The 15,897-nt window shown below is 49.8% G+C and overlaps 1 protein-coding gene across 1 annotated transcript in view; it reads right to left on the reverse strand.

Moving 5' to 3' along the window:
- The window catches only part of HEG1 (heart development protein with EGF like domains 1), a 94,588-nt gene extending 80,088 nt beyond the window's left edge, over positions 1–14,500 (reverse strand). Inside the window, exons 1-2 of the mRNA XM_018050126.1 lie at positions 14,461–14,500; positions 3,316–3,492 (exon numbers count right to left, since the gene is read on the reverse strand). Of these exons, the coding sequence (XP_017905615.1) occupies positions 3,316–3,492; positions 14,461–14,500 (217 nt within the window). The remainder of the gene's footprint in view (positions 1–3,315; positions 3,493–14,460) is intronic.

A 15,897-nucleotide genomic window follows, 5' to 3' on the forward strand; every position in this document is an offset into this window, starting at 1 on the left:
AATGACCAGCTCGCCCTCAAAGTTACAGCCACTCAGGGGACAGCTATGCAACAGCCCAGAAGGGGCTGGGCTCACTGTGCTTCCTTTACCCTAGGGAACTGCATTTTTCTACGATTATTATTCCTTGGGTTGGCTGCTCAGCTCCTCAGCGTCATTTCCCCTTTGGGTGGGAAAGTTCTTTCCTTCTGCATTGATTCTCATTATGACTTAAGCCTCCTCCCCCAACCCCCACTCTCATTTGCGGATCTCACAATTAAAGCCTGGCATACGGACTGCAAAAGTCAGTGTATGAACTTAAGCACTCCGCTTAAAACTGTGGCTTGGAAACCCCAAGTTGTTAAAAAAAAAAAAAAGAAAAGCAAGGGAAAGGAAACCTCGAGGACTTGGCATCCTATCTCCGCTGGCTGAAACACCAGCAACAAATTGAGCTGAACAGCCTGCGGGTGACAGGTGGGCGCAAAAGTTTAACAAAGGCCACACAAACGGGAAGCAGGGCAGAGCTGCTGGGCAGGGACTTGTGGTCTAAGGCAGGCTAACAACCCACAGAATGTAAGCCCAATCACTCAACAGTGAGAACCTTGAACTCTGCCCAGAGGACAGGGCTAGAAATGGCCCTGGGGAAGAAAAGGGTATCTCTGGTCCCTCTGTTGACACCGTATTTGGAAGCCCAGGCCATGAGGACCAGGCACTGACCACCAACATCCCCACAACACAAGGGGCTGTAGGCAGTTTCCCCAACAATCCAACGGAGCACCTTACTTGTAAGACTCAGGGCTCATAACCAGCAGCAGCAAGCATCTCCCCAAATACAAGAGCACTGGTGCAGATACTGGCTGTCCATCTGTCAGGGGTGCAGAGAGGGCAGACCTCCAAATGGGATCCTGTGTGGACCACAGGGCCTCGAGAGGCCCTTCTAGCATTGAGACGTGGCTGCCTTGGAAATAACTGATTGTACCTTGTGATACACAGGGGCCGACCAAAAAACATCCAAAGAAAATCTCAGAGGTTACTAGGAAACTCAAACTCACTGAACATCACTTGATGCAAATTTCTTGTTCATTGTTTCTTTTTTCCCTCTAAGTGACACTGTCTGAGCCACCACCAGAGAAGAAGCACAAGTCCTGCCTGAATCCTCAGCTGCATCAGTGGCTTCTATTAGTTTTCAACACATAATCAATTTCCTCTCTTCTACTCTCACCTTCCTTACATTCCACCTGAGAGCCAGCCTGAGCTCAACTGAAGCACAGACACTCCTCGGGTGGTCTCTGTGGAGGGGTGGGAGGAACAGGGGAGATCCTCTCAGGTCAGAGAAGTTTGAGATGCCCCCAGCTCCTGCCTAGCTGCTCTCTGGCTCTCATGTGCGTGCCTCTAGAGCCACCACGCACCTGAAACCTCCTTTGCTCTCACCTCCCCAAAGGAATCTTTGCAGCTGGAGAGGCTGCAAAGTCAAGACTAGCAGAGTTACCTGCCATGCCTGTGAGGAAGCATGGATCATCTACGGTGGCAGGGGTCCCTGACCAGCAAGGGAGATCAGCCCCAGCTCTTACCTGCTGAGTCCCCTAAGCCAGCAGCCTCCACTGTCCCTCTCTTGTAACATCGAGCTCTGTGTGATATGTGAGGATTCTCAGCCACAAGAGAAGGAAGGAGACTTCTGTACCAGTCTCATCCATTCAGGTCCCTCGCAAGTCAGCATCCCTCCCACCCATCCATGAACGGGACCAGACCCTACAGCTAAGAGAGCCTGACTTCCAGCCACAGAAAGCTGCTTTCAGTTCCCATACTCCACTTTCATTTAGAGGACTGATACGTTTCTGCACAGTAGTCTTGGTTACTTTCCTTGTGTGCGAAAACCAGGAAATGTTCTCTTATGTTCTTGATTCCTTTCCGTGGAACTTAAAACAATGTGCATGTAAGTCACCTAGAGTTGGAGTCACAGTGAGTATCTCTCTCAGGTCTCTGGAAGCTTCTTTCCCCTCGCTCTTCCCTTTACAGTTTCTCAATCTTGTGCCCGTGATGGAGAAGTTCACAAGGGCAAGGCATTTGCAATGATGAGAGTACTAATGAATGTGAAATTGAGTTTTTACTTGAGGATTTGATTTTTTTTTAAGCTTTTTGCTTATTTAGTTAGAGGAAGCATTCCTAGGTGCAATGAAGTAAGCTAATTCCTATCCCAGGAAGTTTGTGTGATATGAGAGACTTAAATGAAGTATCCACTAGGAAGATGAAACCTGTCTTCAGCCTTCACCTAAACTCTAAGACAATATCTAGCGCTCCAAGTGACCTGGCTTCTCTGGGTAACCCAGGAGAACAGATGCCTTGCGTCACTCATGGGAAGGCAGTGGTTTAATACCACTGCATTGCTGGCTTTGTTCAAAGCACTTTCCACTTATTTTTACTTTCATTTTGTCCCATCATCACCAAGAGGCTGGGAAGAGCGAGAGTCATTACTTCCATTTCACAGATGGAGAGACCGAGATCAAAAGAGGTGACATTCCCGGGGTCACAATGGTATTATGGTTGGAATTCCACTTGGCCCTTAGCATGTCTTCCAGACCCAAAGAAGGAACTGGATACAAAGGTCTGGAGGAGAGCAGGCAGATCCCTCTCTGAGTGGACCGGCGGTGGCTGTGTATGGAGCCACAGCTCATCAGGAAAAGAAAAGGGAGGAAAGGCTGGGGGACAGTCCTGTGTTGGGGTCTGCCGTACAGGGCTTCACCCTGGAACCCCTACCTCCACACAGTCCCTGGATCTCTCTGCTTTACAGAGAGCCAGTGGAGTGTTTGGTTTCCAACTACATCCTTTGTCTTTTACAAATATCCTTAGGGCTAGAACCCTTTTTTAAAAACTCAGTTATTTAAATTCGAAAGTCAGACTCTGTACCGAGAGAGGCCTATTTCTGCATCCATAGGAAAAAAAAAAAAATGGAATTGGGGAATGGGCTGGCCGGATGTTATCACCTCCGAAGTGGGAGAAGTGCTTTTTGTGAGGTTTGGGTTTTTCCTTTTATTTTTAAGGTGGGTGTATACAGGACCCCGGGTCCACCATGGGAGATAAGTTTTCTTCCAAGGGGGTGGGGGGACAACAGGATGGTCACACCCCCCCAGGCCAGCCTCCCGCGAAAGCGTCTAGGAAACCACTCTTCCTGGCTCGCTGCCCTCCCTCCGGGTCCACCCGCAGAGTCCCGGCGCGCCCGGCCAAGCGGAGCCCCCACGGGGGTGAGCGTCGCCCGGGCCTAGGGCGAGGGGATGCGGCCCCGGGCGCGCCCACGCCCCCAGCCCGAGGCTCGCGCGGCGCTCGTCCCCCGCTCTCACTCACCCGCGCTCCCGCCTTGGGGGGCCCGGCTCGAGGGTCCCGGCCGCCTCGCGGCGCCCGGCGCAGGGGCGGTCTGGCGGTGGCCGGGGGATGCGGGCCCGCGGCGCTCCGGGGGCGGCGTGGGCGACGGCGGCAGCTTGCGACCCGGGCTGGACTCGGTCGGCCACGCCGGCCCCGCGCCTGCCGGGGAGGGCGGCTGGCCCCGCGTCCCGGGGGCGGCCGGCGGCGGCAGCAGCAGCGGCAGCAGCAGCAGCAGCAGCAGGAGCGGCGGCGAGGCCATGGTGGCGGCGCCCGCCCGCGCTCACATGCCCGGCGCGCGGGGCGGGCGCGGGGCGGCCGCGGGTGCGAGGGACGCGGGCGGCGGGTGCCGCGCGGGGCCGGGGAAGTGAGCGAAGTGAGGCTGCGAGCGCGGTCCCCGCCTCAAAAGTTGTGGGGAGCCGGGGGAGGGAGGCCGGGGGCCGGGCGGGCGCGGCGGAGGCGGCCTCGGCGCCGCTCCATGCTGATTAGCCCGGGCGGGTCGCGGGCGGGCGGCTCCTCCTCGGGTTGACATCACCGACCGAGCGCGGCCGGGCCGGCCGGGGCGGGGAGAGGGCAGGAAGGGGGCGGGGGCCGGGCCGCGAGCGCCGGCCTGGGACCGCGGGGGGAGGTCCTCGGAAAGGGCAACCTTCGGCGCGCGCACACACACGGACACGCACACACAGACACACACATGCACACACGCCCTCCCTTCCCCAATTAGAATTGCCTTGCCAAGTGCAGAAAATTTAGAAAACCCGAGTCTTCCAAATCCGGAACCAGAATTTCCCAACTCCTTAAATGCACAATCAATCGGTGAGAAGCAGGTATGGGTAATGTGATTAGCACTAACTAGATCCTACAAAGTGCTTTGATATGCAGAGCAGTGGAACCTGTGGCCCTGTTCCCACCCTTATTAATCTGAAGTGTCCCCACCACCCACCACCACTTCTCCTCCAGGCCCCCAGGGCTGGGGCTGAGTTGGCGGTGGCCAAGCCTTAACACCTCACCCTTCAGCCAACTGGAGAGTCATCCTACCCAGCTCCCCGCGCCCTCTCAAGCCTGGATTCCATCTCCACCCCACCACTGCCTTTGGCTCACATCAAAGTTCTGCAGAAATGTCATGGCCAGGACACCCAAACAGGCTGCAGGGAAAAGAAAACTGTGAATTCAGACAGGCCTAGGGCAAACTCTATCCAGAAAAGGGCTGTAGATCTCGCATTAAACAGAATAAAGCACAGGGATCCCTAAATTTTAAACGGATACCTTCAGGGGAAAGAGTCAAAGATTTCATGTAAACAGACTTTCTTGGTAAAGGATAAAATGTCTGTAAAATTTTAAGACTAAGCCTCTGTATTTCTAGGTGAAGAAAGGCTCAAAATAAGAGAATAATTTGCTCAAGATTCTGAAGCTAGATCCAAAGATGAAGTGATTTATCTGTGAATGACCATGTGGCATCATTCATTCTAGTCCCACAATTTTGAATTTGCAATAATCCAGACAATGTCTCAACTGAAATGAATGCTGGAGCTCCTTGGGAGTCTCGTCAGTTCTACTGGGGACCCTGTCCGACCACCAGATGCTTGGGAAGCTATGAGTGTGGACTTCCCTCTCAGGCCTGTCTCCACCCTGATTCTCTGCTCCTCTCAGTGGCCGTCCCTGAGCCCCATGACCCACCTTGAGGGTAATGAGCAGATCATGGTATCCAGGACAGCTACAGATGGACCCAGACCCACTCTCTGGTGATTCAGTCAAAGTGAGTCACTTGGTAGAAAACATAAAGGATGCTCTGTATATACAAGCTCACCTTAAACTGTGGAGTGAGAAGTTAACAACTTGGTTTTATTTTGTTTTTAAAGCACCACAAAACAAACCCAGCTTTCCAGGGCTCTCGCGTGGAATTACCAGGCCTTTCCAAGAAAGTGTCATACCATCACACTCCTATAGGAAACTTGGTTTGCCCTCCTGGCCCCAGTTCAACTTCTTGGATCCTGCTCTCATAGTAACAGGCTGCCCAGAGTTCTGATATAACCAGTTGCCCAGAGGCAGCCAGACAAACCCCAACAAGCCAAGACACTATGAGTTTCAGAGGTTCTGGTCACTGCCATTCCCTTCCTTCCTCGGAGAACATTCCACATAACCCAGTTGCCCTGCTGGGGAACCAGTGACATGTAAGGACTTAATGACTCTCAGGCTTCAGAGAGGATTCAGAGAGGTCTTCACCGTCAAAGTCTGGGGCCCAAACATGCACCTGTCACACATGCCTCCCCTTTAGGCACAGATTCACCATCTCTGATCTTCTCTCCGCTTTCTAGGAGAAGGACCTATTTCAGGTCAGCTGGGTAAGGCTTAAACTGTGGGTGAGGGGCAGGGTGGGAAACACAGGAGAACCTAGAAAGACTGATCACAGTGAAGATGGATCCCAGCATAATTTCATCTCCTCCCAGGACAGAACAAGAGAAAAGAGCAAGAGCGAGCTGGAGGCAGAGAACCCTGGAGAGAGCAGTCATATTGGTTTTAGGGGCCTAGCTTTCTGTCCTGACTTCACCACTATTTGTATGATCTGGGCCTGTTTCCTCATCCGTGAAATGAAGATTGTCCTGATGATTGCTAAGACTACTCCAGCTCTGCTATTTTAGTGTTCAGTAAAAAAAAAAAACAAAAACAAAAAAACTTCTGACACAGTAGCAAGGAAGTATAAAACAGGTGTCTAAGGAATTTGGAGTGTTTCCTCCCTAGGGATATAAAAATCCAGACACGATTTTTGGTCATCTCAGATGGCTTAGGAGAGGCCTGTCCAGAGCCAAGGAGATAAATCAGATGACATTCCTAGGTCCATTCCAGATCTAGAATTAAACAGGTTGGAAACCCGTTCAGCCCAAACTCCTGGACCGAGTAGGTTAAGAGTCAGACATTCCTAACCTCTCTAAGCGTGGGAGTGGGACCACTCCAGAGTGGTTGACTGTGAAATCAGCAGGGAGCCTGGCGTCTCCAGTACTGTACATAGTCAGAGCTTTTGCAGGGGCTTTCCTGCTCTACCTGTAGGAGTTGGATTAGCTTTTGGCTAGGCAGCAGCTTTACGTGGTAGATATTCTATTCTCCCCGTTCACTTAACAGACTGAGGCACTGATGTTCAGGTCATGGGGGTGGCTCTCCCCAGCTTGTTTTTCGGGCTCCACACTGTGGCATCTCTGCCATTCTCTAATGCATAGCTTCCAAAGTTGCCCTTGGAATTGACATCCCAATCAGCCAGAGGTGAAAAAGAACATGAAGATATGAGGATGGGAGGTTTGGATAGGCCAGGCTTCACTTCCTCTTATATCCCACTAGAGAGAACATAATCACATGGCTCACCAAACTGCAAAGGAGTCTGGAAAATATAGTCTAGCCATACAGGCTAGAAGGAGAGAAGGAATTTGGGTAAACAGCTGGCAGTCTCTACCCTACCACTTGCTATCAGTAGGGCAGGGAAAGGAAAGGGAGGAGAAAGGAGATTCATATCTCTGGCCTCAGTTTCCTCCTTCATAAAACAAGGGTGTTGAATCAGATGATCTGTCAGGGCCCATCTGTTTTAACATTCTGTGGTTCCAAGAGGTGATGAAATGTCCTTCTGCACCAAAGTAAACAAGCCTGCAGGCTCCTGCGGCAGGCTGCGCACGGCTGTGGACTCCTCCTCTGCCAATCGTCTGGAGGGTGGACCCTGCAGAGAGGGCCTTGGGTTCTCTCCAAGTTCTGTTCCTGAGCTGTTCTCACTCCTTGGCCAAGAAAAGTGATCTCCACTGACCTCAGTCTCCCCAACTGTACAGTGGGGAGAAAAAAATCATTACCCTTTGCTGCCTCTTGGGCTTGATCTGAGGATATGATGAGATCACTGTCCAGAAGCCATCAGGAGCCCATTGGACTTAAAGTGCTGCACATGATTCTTTGATTTTAACCAGAGCCTTTAATAACACTGCCTTCAGAACCGGCCCAGAGTGTGCCTCTTCCTGAGGATAGTGTCGCAGTAGGGTGACTGCATATCAGCAACATCAGGGGACTAGAGACCCTGAGGGCTGAGAAGCCAGTCAACAGACTCCTGGACTGAGCGTCATCTGGGGGTGGGATACTGGGCCTGCTCCTCTGCTGTGGGTTCATCACATTTTTACACCCTGGGAGTATTTGCTCATCCTCTCATCTGCTTGTCCCTTCCGCCCCTCATCTGTGAATTGCTTTCTGGGAAGTCCTGAACTCAGCATAGTGCCTTCTTTCTCTCATTTAGTCATTCAACAGATATTTACTAAGTGACTCCTCTGTGCCTGGCACTGTGCTGGGTGCTATGTTGTGCTGGCACTGTGTCTGACACTATCTGTTGGGTGAGTCTCTCAGACCTCACAGAGCTTAAAGGTTTGGAGGAGACAGATAGCAATCAAAAGAATGCAATGTAAACTTGTCACTGTGGAAAGTGCCCTGGAGGAAGAGACATGGTGTGAGGTTTCCCTGTAAACATGACACTGAGCTACTATCTGGAAGCTCTGGAAGCAATTAACATGCAGGCTACTAATCAGGCAAATGAGCGTGGGGAGCAAAAACCCTGAGGCAGGAAGGATTGAGATAAATGGAAAGGACCAAAGCAAGCCAACCTGGTTAGAACACAGAGAGTGAGGAAGAACATGGAGGGAAGTGAGGCTGGAGACTTTCAGAGCAGATCCTGACAGCCCCTTTTTAAGATTTTCTGCTCTATCTTAATAATTCAGAGAAGTCATTTTAAGGTTTTAGGTTAGTGAGGTGGAGATGGAAAGTATCATTCCGGCTGTGACCAGGGAAATGATTTAGAAAGAGACAAGCGCTGATGCCTGAACTCTTGGAGCTCATGTGAGAAATGAAAATTCTTGGACAAGGATGATAGAAACGGGTTCAGAGAAGAAAACAGACTTGAGACTGAAGGAGGTAAAATCCATGAGATACACAGATAGATACAGAGGGCAAGGAAAAGAGGTCAAAGATTTCCCGAGTTTCTGCTTTCATGACTGGATGGCTAGCGGAGTCACACAAGGAAGGGGAACAGAGGATGAGAACTAGATCACTGCGGTCAAGGCCATTACGTTTGTCTTGGACTTGGGAGCTTTTGAGATGCCCACGTGGCCATGCCAAGTGTGCCTCTGCAGACCTGGACCTGAGAGGAGAGGTCCAAGTCTGAGGTCTAGATCTGCGTAACAGGGAGTGAGGTCATCTAGAGAGGGCTGTAGTAAGCGAAGGAAGCCTAGAAATGAGCCCGGAGGACACAGCGTGAAATGGCTGGGGAGAGGGACTGCGCCAGAAAGGAGACTGGGAAGGAGCCATGGAGACATGGGAGGAAATCCAGGAAAAGCTGTGTCACTGGAGCAAGGGAAGGAGATCATGGTTAACCACATGTAACTCAGCTGAAAGGTCAAGTAAGGTAAAGACCTGGAAATCCACTGGTTTTACCAACATGGAAGCAACCAGTGACCATAGTAAGAAAGGTGTCAAGGGAGCTGGAGGGAAAGTGGGGCGAGTTGGGAAGGATGGGAAGTGGTGAGACCAAGCTGGTCGATGTAACTTCAAGAGTTTGGCTTTGGGCTTCCCTGGTGGTCGAGTAGTTAAGAATTCGCCTGCCAATGCCGGGGACATGGGTTCGATTTCTGGTCCGGGAAGATGCTACCTGCCTGGGAATAACTGAGCCTGTGGGCCACAACTGCTGAGCCAGCGCTCTAAAGCCCATATGCCACAACTTCTGAAGGCCACTCTTCAAGAACTCCTACTCCGCAACAAGAGAAGGCACCGCAATAGGAAGCCCACGCACCACAACAAAGAGTAGCCCTGCTCACCGCAACTAGAAAACAGCCCACATGCAGCAACGGAGACCCAGCACAGCCAAAAGAAAGAAAGAAATAAATCCTTTTTAAAAAAAAAAAAAAAAAAAGGAGCTTGGCTTTGAAGGGGAAAGTGTATTAGGAGAGTGACTACAGGGCAGTGGAGGGGCCCGGGAGTTTTTGTTGATTTTAGTGGGAGAATGTGGTCATAGAAAGGGTCTGCTTGGGACAGAGAAAAATCGAAGGTTAAAAAAGAGAAAAGATGAGTGACAAAATGGGGCTTCTGAGAAGCAGGAAAAGAGAATCCATAGCACAGGCGGAAGGACCAGCCTTGGGAGAAGGAAGAGAGGAGAAAGTTGATGGGGTTTGGATCTCTCTCTGAGGACATGAAATTTTTTGTAAAATAGCAAATACAAGGCTGTTTGTTAAGAGTTGGGGGACTGAAGGGGTGGGGCCTCTGAATTTGAAATTTGGGGGAACATCAACATATTCATTTCCTAGGCTTGCTGTAAAACAAAGTACCTACAAACTTGGTGGCTTAAAACAACAGTTTATCCTCTCACAGACCCGAAGGCTGGAAGTCCACAGTCAAGATGCCAGCAGGGCCGTGCTCCCTGTGAGAGTTCCAGGAGGGAATTCTCCCTTGCCACTTCCTAATTCCTGGTGGCTGCCAGCCGTCAGTGGTGTTCCTTGGCTTGCAGACACATCGCTCCAGTCTCTGCCTCTGTCACCACCTGGCCTTCTTCCTTCTGTATCTTCACCTGGCCTTCTTAGAAGGACACCAGTCATTGGATTTACAGCCCAGCCTAATTCAGTCTGATCTTATTTTAACTTGATTACATCTGCAAAGATCTTTTCAAATAATGTCACATTCACAAGTACCAGTGGTTAGGGTTTGAACATTTCTTTCTGGAGACACAGTTCTACCCACCAGAATGAAGAAGTTTAGAAAGCTGTAGAGTGTGAGACCAATGTGCCAGTAGACCCACCCTGTTCAGGGCTCCCAGAGCTTAGTGGACAGTGTCCAGCATTCCCAGCTCTTTCCAGGGTGCTCCTCTCTGCTGATCTGCACCCAGCATCCTTAGCCTGAGCTGGGGCGTGTCAGCTCTCTCCCATTTCAGGGTAGATTCCTTCCCACCAGGAACAAGGACTTCTGCCCTCCCTTGACCCCTCCTCCTTTCCCGTCTCCATCTCATCTCTGCATTCCACCCCATCCTTTCCTCTGCCAGTGGTGCATCAAGAACCCCTGCAGACAGAAGCTGCTGAGCCAGGCTTGACAGCACTAGGGCTGTAACAGAAGGGAGAGGATGCAGGCCCCCAGGGAACACTTGCTACCCCTGCACTGCTTTGTTCAGAGTTCCAGGAAGTGGAACGCCTTGGGATTTTGACAAGAGGGCTGAAGGAATAAACACATCTCCTTATTTTTGACCCCCTAGGAGATGCCTAACTGTCCTTTTCTGGTATGTCAGGAATGGTTTCGTTTTGTCCAGGCCAAGCTGGGCTGCTGGTGCTCCAGAGGCATTTGCCTTGGATGGCCAAGGTGAGAACATAAACACGGCAAGGCAAACGCACTGCAAATGGGCTGGGACCTCCTCCAGGGAGGAAGGCTTGTTCACGGCTTGGCCAAGCTCCCAAGCATCATGTACAGCAACCCTGAGTTCCAACTTCGACAGCTTGGGGTGGGTCCTCGAATGACCTTCCGTTTCTTGTCTGCCCATCCGAGAGGACCGTTCCTTTCCAAACAACATTCCTCCGATAAAATCGGTTACACACTGGAAACGTCAAGGAGCCAGGAACATTCTCCAGCGCAATGGGACTCAGATAAAGTGGTCTGATTTTGCCAGGCCTTCTAGCATGAAAAATCCTCCCCAGAGCAGGCGGAGAAATTCCTGGGATGCCAGGACACAGGGCAGAGTGGCCTGGGCCCTACAGAAAGAGCAGAAAACCCAGAATGACATTCCTGCCATGGGCAGAGAGGCCTGCGTTTGCAGGCATCATCTCATTCACCAGTCAACACATAGTTGACAAGGACTCTCCCAAGTGTCAGGCCCTGATCCGGAGTCACTGGGAAGGCGGTATCTTCGTGTGACACCTCAGCTTCCCTGTCTTTCAAAGAGCAGCAATAACTTGGTCCCCACGCACAGCCCAGGTTAGCAATCAGGAGCAAGTCTGTGGCTTCACCTCCATGGGTCTCCTCCGTGCACGCGCTTCTTCAAGTATCACTTTGCATCACTGAGTACCTCCCGGTTTGCCAATTTCTCTGTGTCTCCATCAGACTCTCTTTTCCTGCCTTTCCTCTAATCAAATTCTTCTTTTCTTCTCCTTTTTTCCGTTTCTTTTCTCTAACTGTTACACAGAACTAAATACATTTTAAAAAGTATTTGTGGAATAAGCCTTTACATTCTCTGGGTTTTATTCTTAAAATTGGTTGAAGAACATGTGTCCTCCTCTGCGTCATCTGCATTTCTTACAGGGCCATGAGTCACTATTTACAGCTTCTTATTAAAATGCGACGTACATAGAATATGTGTAGGGTTCTGCAAGCACACATGTAGTGGCTGTGAGCGTACCACTCCGAGCTCACTACCAGAGCATAAGCACGGGAGCACTCGCCTGGAGAGATGCCCCGTTCTCCTCTGCCCATCTTCCCACACCGTCACCACCATCCGGAATTCTTCCAGCACTGATTAGCAGTTTTTGATAAAGTACAAAATACCTGTTTTTTTAATTTGCTAGCAGTGGAGTGCTGTAGGATGCACCCTTTGTGCCTGGCTTTAACTGCTCAGCATATGACGGCAGATCCACTCCCATGCAGCTATCAACCCTTCACTCTCCTTGCTTCACAGCACCCAAGCTGGGGGCCAACCCACAATTTATTTTCACTTCTATGGTTAATGGGCATTTGAATGGCTTCCATGAGCAGCTATTACAAATAATGTTGCTATTAACATTTGCGTATGTGTGTTTTGATGGCACCTATTATTTTTATAATCGGGGGGAAAAAAGAAAACTATTTCCATTTTAAAAGATGGAGGTAGACCAGTGCGATGTTTTTAGAAAAGGGCTCTGGAGTAGGAAGTAGAACGCATGAGAACACATGAGCCTTTGTTCTGGCCTCTCTAGTCTCTATTTCTACAACTTTGAGCCAATCAATTAATCTCAGTTTTCTCATCTGCAAAAGATGGACAGTAGTATCTGCCATTGGTAGGCATGCCTACCTCACAATCAAGACGGATGAGGGATATGAGGGGTTAAGCGTCATACAAAAATGAAACACATTAAGGAGAAAATAAATAATAGTTACATCTTGATTTACCTGTTTTTAAAATTTGAGAAAACAAAATTGAACCTGGGGCCTTAGACAAAAGATCTCCCCAATCGTGACCCACTGTAGGCAATACAAGATACATACATATCTCAAAGATAAGAAATAACAAATAAAAGACAATAAATGTCTCAAAATATCCTGTCTCCAAAAGTTTGTTCACATGAGTGACTGAGAACAGGTGGCCTGTGACATCTCTTATCCCTTTCAAGTGGCCTTGTCTCTGAGCAGATGGGGCCCAAGTCTAGACAAGCTCCTCACTGACTGAGCTGTAGGAACCTGGGGGATGGACCCAGGACTCACAAGACGAGGGGTGTGCCCACAGAGGACACACAGAAGGCCAGGACTGGATGTATCTTCAGATCCAGACCAGCGTGCTGTCCCATCCCCTGTATTGTTCCCTCATAAGGAGAGACTCAGACAACAGTACAGGACTGGAAACAGGGCTGCATGGCTGTGCAGCAGAGTGTGCATATCTGAGGCTCCAAGCTCTCGGCCAGCATGGGGTCATTTGTCAGTGGAGGGCACTGGGGCTGTCCATACGCTAGTGTGGATGCAGGCTAGGCATGGCCATCCCACCCTGTTCTTCCTCCCTGCCCAACCCAAACAAATCCTGTGCTGAGCCCCCACCCTGCAGGGAGCGCCCACAACACTGGCTGTCCTGTGCTTGCTGTCCAGGGATGCGGACTTTCATGGTCCCTGCCCCTGTCTCGGCGGGGAAGGGAACTGTGCCCCGCATGAAAGAGAGGGGTTCTGAGCAGAACTCCTGAGGAGATGGGGAAGTGAATGAGAGCCTTAAAAACCAGGCATTGCCCTAGAATTTCTCAGCCCAGGTTGAATATGAGAATTGCTGAGGGAATTTTTACAAAATGCGGTGCCTGGAACCCACCTACGTAATCAGAACCATTGGCTATAAGGTGGGGCATCAATATATTTTTTAAAGTTTTCTAGGTGGTTTTTGGGACTTCCCTAGTGTTCTAACGGCTAAGCCTCCAAGCTCCCAAAGCAGAGGGCCTGGGTTCAACCCCTGGTCAGGGAACTAGATCCCACATGCTGCAACTAAGACCTAGCTCAACCAAATAAATAAAAAAATAATTTTTTAAAATTTTAGAATCAACTAATGTGGCTCTAATTTATAGCCACAGTTGATAACCACTTCCTTATCCTTAGTGCAGTAGGAATACTCAAGAGAAGAGGTGATGGTAAAACATTCCTGGCAGGAGAAGGGGACGACCGAGGATGAGATGGCTGGATGGCATCACCAATTCGACGGAAGTGAGTTTGGGTGAACCCCGGGAGTTGGTGATGGATAGGGAGCCCTGGCGTGCTGTGATTCATGGGGTCACAAAGAGTCGGACACGACTGAGCGACTGAACTGAACTGAAAGAAGAGGTGATGCTGTGTCCTCAGTCCATAAGAAAATATGATGAATGATTATGAGTCTCAGAACATTTTGGTTGAACCATCCAAGAGCAGTCTATTCCAAATCCCGTTTCCTCTCCTCCTGGCCAGCTCAGAAGTCTGCACCCTTTTCCTGCTTCTTCATCCTAGAGCACTCCTGCAAACCAAGCTGCAGGCTACTGAGGGAGCAAGTGCTGTCATCTGGCTTCACAGTTTCTGAACCAAAAAGAGTGGCTTGTACACATTCATTAAATACTTGCTAAGTGAGTGACTGAATGAATCCATGATGAGATGGATGGGTTGACAGGGCACATAATAAATACTTAAAGCCATGAATTGGGATGGTTTATAACTAAAGACACACCTCTACTACTGAAGGTCTTTCAATCTGGTTGAGCAAAAAAAAAAGAGCTACACAGATTATGAATAAAAGATGCACAGAACCAAAACTACAGTTGCTCACTACACACATACACACACACACATAATTTTCCTAAATAAACTGTGCTATTCCTTCAAATCAGCATCTTGAAAGGCATTATAAAATTATTCCAGTGATGCTGTCAGTCCTCAAAGTGTGTTGTAGTGGGATCTCACCTTTAGACTTGAGGGCTGTTTCTTGCAGCAGCAAGCCCATCCTGACCCATACAGACACACAGAGTTACACAGAGTTGCCCACTTGCCAAGCATTTCAGTCAAAAACATTGACACTGCCATTGTGTCTGTCCTTGTGACTTTCAGCTTGGGATTCATATTTGAACCTTAGCCTCCTAACACATATGGTGTATGTCACATTGCACAGATCAGCATTCATCGAGCCCTCTTGCTGGCTGCTGGGGGATGATTGCCAATCCTTTGAAACGCCACTCACCCTCAGGGCTGCCCAGAGTGAATCTGATAGAGACCACATGGCCCATATTTCAAGCCCGTCTTCATATGTGGTGAGTCCAGCTCCTTTTTACAGAGAGGCAGCTCCAACTGACACAAACAATCAGGAAAGTGCAGAGGCATGCACACACACACACACACACACACACACACACACACGTGTGTGTGTTTTCAAAGAAACACAATTTACCCGCTTTTTTCCCCCTTTTTTCTTTCTTGGAATAAAACTTGGAGAAAAAAAGAAACAATTTTACAAAAGAGAAAACCCCAGGCTCTGCATTGTCTTAAGAGACTCCCATTAGAGAAGTGCTCTGCTTCTTTTAGAAGGAAGCTGTGGCCACCTCACATCAATAAATGGTGATGAGCAGTCAACTATTCTTCTGCCCTCCATTCACCCCGGCCCAGCAGCCCAGGGAACAGGTAAGGGTGCCAGCCCTGATGCTGTGAGATGGGCTGCATGCCCAGGAGCAGAGCCAACTGGGGACCCCATGATGCTGGTGGGCCTTTCCTGCCATCTGCTTCACCCTTTACTTGAATGTGACCTTTCTCTCACCACCTAAGAAGAATGCCTTGTCACGAGTCAAGGACTCACACCTCTACTTGCGTCAAACTGACAAACTGACATCTATCTCTGCTTGTGAGCCCCCTCATAGCAGCCCAGGCACACCTCCCAGATGCAGAGGTGCTGAACAGTGCATGGTAAATACAGACTTCTGCATTTTTGTCTGCAGAGAAGTGCAAACTGTACGGGCTAACCGAGCCCATGCAACCACTGCTTCTGATCTTCTCTTCCTGGGCATCCACATGGATATGTACGGGATAAGATAAAGCAAGAAAAGGATTATTTGCTCTAGAAGGCTTTCCTGGTAGTTTAGATGGTAAAGAATCCGCCTGCAATGTGGGAGAACTGAGTTTGATCTTTGGGTTGGGGAGATCCCCTGGAGAAGGGAATGGCTACCCACTCCAGTATTCTTGCCTGGAGAATTCCATGGACAGAGGAGCCTGGCGGGCTGCAGTCCATGAGGTTGCAAAGAGTTGGACATAAATGAGCGAATTCCACTTTACCTCAACCCTTGGTTAACTTGAGAGTGGGATAGATATTTTGATGTTTAAGAAAATTTCCCAAGAAAGGGAAGGAAGGCTGAG

The sequence above is a fragment of the Capra hircus genome, chromosome 1 (assembly GCF_001704415.2).
Source record: "Capra hircus breed San Clemente chromosome 1, ASM170441v1, whole genome shotgun sequence".
NCBI classification, from domain to species: domain Eukaryota; kingdom Metazoa; phylum Chordata; class Mammalia; order Artiodactyla; family Bovidae; genus Capra; species Capra hircus.